At 32.8% G+C, this 8,808-nt stretch overlaps 1 protein-coding gene across 1 annotated transcript; it reads left to right on the top strand.

The window, feature by feature from the left end:
• The first annotated feature begins 5,254 nt into the window (after window positions 1–5,254).
• On the top strand, window positions 5,255–8,515 carry LOC115450729 (trafficking protein particle complex subunit 4). The gene is made up of 4 exons (XM_030178812.2): window positions 5,255–5,517; window positions 6,443–6,534; window positions 6,869–7,055; window positions 8,030–8,515. The coding sequence occupies exons 1-4, from the start codon at window positions 5,343–5,345 to the stop codon at window positions 8,227–8,229; spliced, it is 654 nt and encodes a 217-aa protein (XP_030034672.1). The 5' UTR covers window positions 5,255–5,342; the 3' UTR covers window positions 8,230–8,515.
• Window positions 8,516–8,808: the final 293 nt, after the last annotated feature.

Below are 8,808 nucleotides of genomic sequence, written 5' to 3' on the forward strand. Positions count from 1 at the left end.
GGTTGGGGAGATGAACAAATCGCCTCTGTTTTTTTCGACGTGTTTGAAGCTTTTAGTGTCTATCTAGACATATTATCAATAAAAGACTATTTGCATCACACTATAGAAAACAAGTCCTACAAAGAACATGACAAAAAATCAAGTTAATTTTACAGTATAGAGCTAGGCCGCCGTGCTTTGGATTACGTTTGCTTTACATATGACCTAAACATTAACAAAATAATATCTAAATCAGATATTAATTCAATTTTAGCATTGATAGTTCTCGCTAATCATAATGACTAAAGTTCAAAGTGTAAACTACGTTTCATTCATGATTCATAAAGGTTTTTAGAATAAAACTCGGAAATCAAAAGTACAAGCGGTACTTCCAGAATTACAAATTATTTTTGTAATCATAATGATTTCTTATGTTTACGCGAATGTTAGACATTGAAATTAAAACTAAAAACTATTTAAACGGATTTTATCGCGGTTTTTTATATTAAATAATAATATAAAATAATAATAGGGAGAAAATAATAATATAAAAAACCGCGATAAAATCCGTTTAAATAGTTTTTAGTTTTTATTTCAATATTTTTGTAATCCTTAAGAATTACTAATAACTATACTTATAGTTTTGGTGATAATAATTCTGTGATGACAGAGCAAGCAATTAATGAACTGAGAAACTACGGATACTTAAGTATTGCTTACTATAAATATGAAACACCGAAAATGGTGCCGCCTCTTACCTGATACTGGTGGAATATATCACAATTGCCCTAAAAAATGGTGCTGAATGCAGTTTAGTGTCTACTTTGTAAATAATAATATAATATAGAACTAAAAATAAGACTCTATCCCCAAAATATTAGGTATTATAAATGTAAATTTTCGAACAGGGAAACATTTTTTAATATTCTGACCTGCATCAGAATTAAATCTCACTTTACATTTTTTTGGGCAAAAATGCATACATGAATCATCTATATGCTAGATTTCATCGATTTTTTCAGCATCTTATGCATTTACTAATTATAACATTCAAATAACTTCACAAACTTCAATAAGATACTTTAATATAATTTAATAAGATTAGTAGACAGAACTCGCTAATCATGTCGTAAACTAAGATATGACATCGTTTTCTATAACTACTTATCCCGTCAATTATTATTTATCATCGAAACTATAAGAAATTATAGCAAAGATTGCCAGTAAATTAGTGGCTAAATAAACTAATTATAATCAACCACTGCAGCCCATGGCAGTAGTTATCATCTAAGGTGCCGTTCAAGTATTACGTAAGCAGAATGTTAGTATTTTTTTAACCGCCAATTCCCCTTTTCAGCAAAAGTAAGCAATGGCCCTACTCCACTCTCCCATGCTTATGTAAATATAGGCAAAATGTTTATAAAATTTCTTTATTGTTACTTATTTGTCAAAAAAATAAATAATTATTAATTAAATATCGGTGACCTAATCACCATTCTGATCTGCCTACCATCCATGTCATCGAAAATACGCAAACCGCAGACCTCTCAACCCCTTTGGTGCCGACATAATACATGAACCGCCCCTAACGTATAAAAACATTAAACCTAGTGTGACCATCGGACAAAAGGTGTAAAATCCGTCATAAATGCACATACTTAAGTGTGTTGCGTTCAGGGATCATCTGGTGTAGGTATATTAGGTTTCGAACAGGCTGGCATAATGGTGTCGACTAGCGAGGGATAATCGTCTCCCGCAGTCAATACTCTCTCTGGATGCCACTCCATTTAAAACAATTGCAATGTTGACTACATTACTGTGTCCGCCATAAAAGTGGCTCATATAAGTGCCACCGGTTCATATATTTCTACAGCCAAGCCATGTTGAGTTTCTAGTTCAAGGACATCATAGCCAATGATTCGGTGTTAAAAGACTACATTCATAAGTGCAGTTGCAGTACTTTTAAGTAGGTACAAACATCCAGGTGTTGTATATTAGACAAAAGGGGGAGTATTAAATATAATGAGCGACTTGCCTCGATAATTGAAACAAAAAATAATTTTACAGTTACAGATTGCTTATACAGCGTTTTATAAAACATAGAAAAATCTATTAAAGATGCGTTATCCAGTAGCACGTTAGTTTCGCGGTTGGAAAACCCAGGCAGAGCACGTGTCGGACTTTATTCGACGTCATCACAACGGCTTCCGTCATGGACATCCAGGACAAATTGCACCGATTGTTTTTTGTTATTTATAAAACGTGGTCAATATGTTTTCCTCTCATGGTTGTGATCGTAGGTATACCTCCTGAAAAACGCAAGACAATCTTTGTACTAATATACAATATAGATTAAATTAAAAATATTTTATCATCAGCCGCCAGAATATTATGTCCTTCTGTTTTACTGAACAAGAACGGTACGTGTGACAGCTCCGGCAGAATATATCAAGATATTTGGTGACTTTTGGATCGAGTAGAAACTAAATATAAATATTTTATATTGTATAGTTTTATAGTATTATATTATTACTCTAGCTGAGCACAACTCATCGGGCAAGATTTATACCTGTCTACCAGTGCCAGTACTTGTAGACTTTGAATGTCTCTACTGTTGGTTGGCACTTCCCACCGAAGTTGACCATATAAAAATGTAGAGATCTAGTATCATCCTATGCCGAATTTAAACTTACTTAATAATAAGATATCTGTTACAGTTAATATGTTTAAGACGACAGTCATCTATTGTTAGCTGAGTTTGCTGTTGTTACGAAAGGTCAGGCCCTGAAGTCTCAGAACGGAGCCCTACGTAGTTCTTCTCAAGTGGTCATGCCATAAATCTGAAGTTAATTATAATCATTGGAGGAAACCCACGCAAAAAAACATGATCCTAAAAACCAATGTGGTAAAACTACGTCAAACGAAAAACATTTCAAACCAAATATAATTACAAATGCTAATCACGAACCTACAAGGTTAAGTTTATAGCTTTGCATACGCAGTTCTATGTAATACACGCTTATTTCCAAATACAATGATGCACGATATGACACAGCATTTGTACTACCTACCCCAACAGTGAATCATGGGTATTATCCAATGTATAGTAATCGGAACCGTTTGTACAGATAGTGAGCACGCGCCATCTAGTACAACTCACTATAAATCACTAGTATGCGCATGTGACACCATTCGTGTGAGACAGGCCCAATGACCGTTAGAACGAGATAAGTACCTAAATATATTTATTTGCAAAAAAATCTACATATTAATGTCCAGTAATAATCCATTATTCACACTATTGTATAAAGCTGAAGAGTTTTTTGTATTTATGTTTGTTTGAACGCGCTAATCTCAGGAACGACTGGTTCGAATTGAAAATATCTTTTAGTGTTGGATAGCCCATTTATCGAGAAAAGTTAATGGCTATATAAAAATCACGCTATGACCAATACAACTGGGCATCAATGAAAAATATTGCCAAAACGGGGAAAGTTTATTTCTTTGGAAAGCTTCTGATGCCTGCGATGCTCAAACAGTTAAAAATTATGAAACAATCATGAATAACTACATAAATATAAACATTGATTGTATTAATAAGTTATTGACGTGCGGGTGATCATAACTATCAACATAACATAATAAGTAAGTAAGTATGTGGATAAAATGTGAAATAAAATTTTCGGCTAATGAATATAAAATTAAATTTAAAACATGACAACAATTTAAACGAGGATAAATAAGTAATCATATTAATAAAGACAATACACGGCATGATGTTTCACCTATATTAATTCATAGGCGGAATCCGAACTAAACTAACCGACTCGCGGTGCAGCCTAATGACCAAGTAATGTCAGCCCACTAACGCATATTAGACCAAAAGGGAATTACCTACCTCAATATAAATTAAAAAATATAAGTATAACTTGCTTATCCAGCAAATCGGAGAGAGATCAGCGATAGCCGTTTGCTAGTTTTGTAAATTGAACTAGACAGCGGTACTCGAAACTCGTACGATTGTAACTATATATATCTAGTTTTACCCACATCTCGCGAGAAGTTTTACAGGAAAGGACGGCAGTTTTCCTGGATTATTTCGCGCTAACCGTCCAATTTAATCTTAATAGTATTTTAAAAACAAGGTACATATTATTGAGAATTATAATTAATTTTAAACCCTGATTCCTAGAAATTCGTTATAATATAATAATATAAAATGAGCAATGCAGTACAAATGGTACATTATAAATTAGTCTTATGCGGTTTCCAAATCGACATGAATAGATTCAAATCGTGAAAAATACATTTACACTATCAAAATATTTTTAAACCCAGAAAACGGATACTTCGCAGGTGTAGCCGTGGGTATCTAATGCCTAGTAATGAATAAAACACAAATATTTTTCGAAATTTTAATTAAAATAATATGATCATGTATTTATAAACTCCATTTGAAAAATTGTATTTGTAGCCTATGGATCAGTGTTGCCAGGGCCCTTGAGTCGTAAGTTACGTTTCGTTTCCTGAAATGTTACATTTTTGCTGCAAAAGTAACATTATTATTATTTTTTTTTTAATATACGCGTTTTTGGGCAAGCATTTCTGTAGCTACGAAACCGCGGGGACTCGCAAAATTGGAAATGTGCGCGCGCACACTCAAGCAAAATCAAGTTTTAATATATGCAAGATACGTATCATTTTGTCATGGCGAGCCATCTCTAAGTGTGATATGGAGTGAAATATTTTTTAGACCCGCCAGTTTTAGGTGCGTTCAATTTGGATGCGTTGAATAGAAATGCGTTCGTAAACTGTTTACAATAAAAATTTTGTATTACAAATCTCGTTATTCTCAAAAGTTACGTATATTGCCTTAAATATAAAAATTACTTACATGTTACGCGAGGGGGTCAAAAGTAACGAAAAATGTAAGAAATGTAACGTTCTGGCAACACTGCTATGGATATACCTAATAAAGACAACTATCACTACAATAGGTACAGGACTGCGAGCGTGATATTTTTTTAAAATATGCCATTGACAAACGATAGAGGGCGTTGTACTATATAATGAAATTAATATTTTCTTTTGGGTCTTTTTTTCTTAATATTTAACGATTCATTATGAATAAATTGATAAATTTGATTAAATATGTATTACATTATTAAATAAGTTTATTATAAAATATTATTCTGAATACCAAACTATATAACCGTATACTGAGGAGACGTACAAATATATGTAATTTTTTGAACGAAAACTGGGTGGCTAAGTGTAAGAACTGTCAGTGTCAATCTGTCAATATTGATCAAAATAAATGTTAGCGAAAACTTTATAAGATATTGAATTAAAACTATCCAACTATGGTGATATACGGGGTGTATATTGTGAGCAAGTCTGGTGGGCTTATATACAACTATGACCACAACATTCCACGGGTCGAAACGGAGAAGACATTTGGTTTTCCACTGGACATCAAGCTGCAATATGAAAACAAGAAAGTTGTCGTCGCATTTGGGCAGAGAGACGGTATAAACGGTATGTCTAGAATTTTTTAAAATGTAGCTTGCTTACTTATTAACACTTTAAACTATTTATTGCCTTAAAATCAGTCGTATATGAGAAGCATTGTACACAATAAACTAGTTAGTCCTATTCTATCACCTGTTCTGTGTTAATTGATGATTAAGAAAGTAATATTGTAAAGAATTTAATTATAAGGAACAATTTTAATTTCTTAATCGACAAATAATTTACTACTGAAGTAGATGAATACAACTATGAGACAAGCCTAAGCTTTAACAGTTATTGTATTGTATTTGTCCTGAAAGTAAAAAAAATAGTTTCATAATACCCAGTAATTACACTATAATAAAATTTCCTGCACTCAACACACAATAATGCTGCCACAATAAAACTTTGCTGCAAAAATACACATGCACATTACATACACAACTTGACTCTTGTACAAGAGACTGACATATCACCTAGTGAATTGAAATGAAATAATTAGATTGGACCTATATAATGTTATACAAATTTAGATTCCGTCAATATTAACTCTACCACCAGTTTCAAAACCAGTTCTTAATGCAGAAGAAAGGGCAAGTAACTCTGATATTGCTCTTTTCAATATCAGTTTAAGGTATAAACTACAGTACATGATGCGGAGAACGAAAATACATACAATTTTCGTACATATTATCTTTACAAACAATGAGATTTAGTTGAACACTATAATTAAAGAAATAAGCATTTTTATTCTCGCAGAGATGCAACCAATGTGCTAATTTTCACTACATGACGAACATGACATGGAACAAAACACACATAGTGAAAATTGCGTTTCTCTGCAAAGGCAGAGAAACGCAATATAACTTTCTCTGACCCAGAATTTGACTTGGGACCATAGAATGGTGCTATATTGTAATTTATAATGAATATATAATTTGACATTTTCCAGTGGGGCATGTGTTACTCTCAGTAAATGGTTCTCCAGTCAATGGCAGGACTACAGAGGACAACAGAGATGTTTTTGATGTCATAGAAGCTAAGGTACAATGCCTAGTAATTTTTTCATATTATGCAGTGCTTAAAATTTGATTATGAAAGTTAAAAATTTGTATTTTATTTCCTTCAAAGGTAATAATAGTTTATTTTTTCCTAAATTATTTCCAATGCATGTATTTGACCTACTGCTAAGCAGCTTAACTATGTCAAGTTAGTGCAGAAGATAGGTGCAAGGCCTTTGCCGAAGACAATTGCCAATGTTTTCTTTCTTTGTACCCCTTGCAAGCTACGTGACCCTAGGCTGTTGCCCTATCTATCACCCTCTATAAGGCGGCTAATGATTATCAGGCAATCTAAGAGAGTTGCAAATTGTTTACAGGAGAACTACCCTCTCAGTCTGAAATTCGGCCGCGCGCGCGCTACTACCAATGAGAAGATTGTGTTAGCCAGTATGTTCTACCCACTTTTTGCCCTGGCAAGTCAACTTAGCCCAGTGCCAAAGTCTTCTGGCATTGAATCACTCACAGCCGACACCTTCAAGTTATCTTGTTTTCAAACACTAACAGGTATAATTTTTAAACTTTATTGTTTTTTTTTCTAATTATAGGTACCAAAGAACCATCAAATGAAACCACAACCATACATATATTACTACTATATAGCAGAACAGCTATGCACATGGTGACTCATTGGTAAAAGCATGAATAAAAGTTATCTTTTCAACTTATTTGAAAATCCTTTTACAAGTTAAAATTCTCATGGTGCACTTGTCAGGAATAAGAAATAACTTGATATGTTTCATGGAATTATGGATACTTGTACCAAATTCCATTGAGACCATTCAACCATATTCTAGTAAACATTCTAAAAATCACCACATAGCCTTTTACACTTAGCAATAATATTGTTGCTCACTCTAAAGAAGTAACCAAAAAATTGCACTTATAATATTTAGAGATAGGGCCTTTGGTAAATTAAATTAGAAACTGAGGTAGAATAATACTATGATGCATTAGCTATGCCCTTGAGACTACCCTCAGTCTAAAGCTAAGTTTAGACTACAACACTATATGGCATATATCACTCAGTGTTCAAACATAAATATCTAGCGTCATAAAACCTGGCTTTACACAACAACCATTTTCTTGAGGGCAGATTCTCCTCAAATAGTGTGATAACTTTTATATAAGTCACTTTAACTAGTTTGTCACCCCTTCATTTGTTTTGTGGAGCTATTATTCCAAAATTACTTATTACTTTATCAGATATCCTCATATAAATATAAAGGCCATTAGAAATTAAATAATTAATAATTATTATCAGTTATTATTAATGTTCTCAATTTTTCACTATTTTCTGTTATATTACATCAATACTGACACAATATTAGGTAAAAAACTGTATTTTATCAAATAAGTATTCATGATACATGAATTTGCCTACTCATATCTATAGTGCTTTAAAAGTTCCTCTCAGATTGTCTATTTTAATTGCAATGTATGTATTAAGAAGTACATGATAATTTGATTTGTACTTCCAGGTGTAAAATTTATCATAGTGACGGATCCAAACATGCAAGGTACTGAGGTGGTACTCAAGCGCATATACGAGCTGTACTCAGATTACGCTCTCAAGAACCCGTTCTACTCGCTGGAGATGCCGATCAGATGCGAACTGTTCGACACGTCGCTACACACGCTGCTCGAGCTCGTCGAGAAATCCGGCACCACTAACTTATAGCTGTAAATAAATTTAATTTAATTATAGAGAAGGCAGCAGTGCAAGGATGGCCTAAGAATTTGTACCTTTACTCAAGTGTTCTTATGCACCCATAATACTGTGTTGCAAAAAAAACAATTATTAAATATTTAATAAACAGATTTCACCTTCATCCAAAGTGGTTGTTTCGTTTAGTTTCATTCAAGCTTGCACATAGGCCATTCTTGCTCTTGTGGCGTCAAATATACGACTGTTATTTTGTATGCTTCAATGAGATGTATATTAAAAATAAAATTTTAAAATACTATTAATGTTTTTGGCGATATAAGAGGTATTCAATATTTATTTTATAAGTGTTTCAGATTCTGTTAAGATATATAGGTATATAATATTACATCAATATTGCTTAGTATTCGTGCCTAGATACATTTAATATACGATAATAATTATCGTGTTTCTATAATTTAATGATTACAAAGTGAAAAAATATAAAATTATTGTAGCTACCTTAAATGCGCATGTTTGTAAGCAATTTTTGGCGGTGCGTTGTTTTTTTTTTGCGTATAAATGGACAGTTCGGTAAGCTAAAATGATTTGGTA

Source organism: Manduca sexta, chromosome 24, assembly GCF_014839805.1.
Source record: "Manduca sexta isolate Smith_Timp_Sample1 chromosome 24, JHU_Msex_v1.0, whole genome shotgun sequence".
Lineage (NCBI taxonomy): Eukaryota > Metazoa > Arthropoda > Insecta > Lepidoptera > Sphingidae > Manduca > Manduca sexta.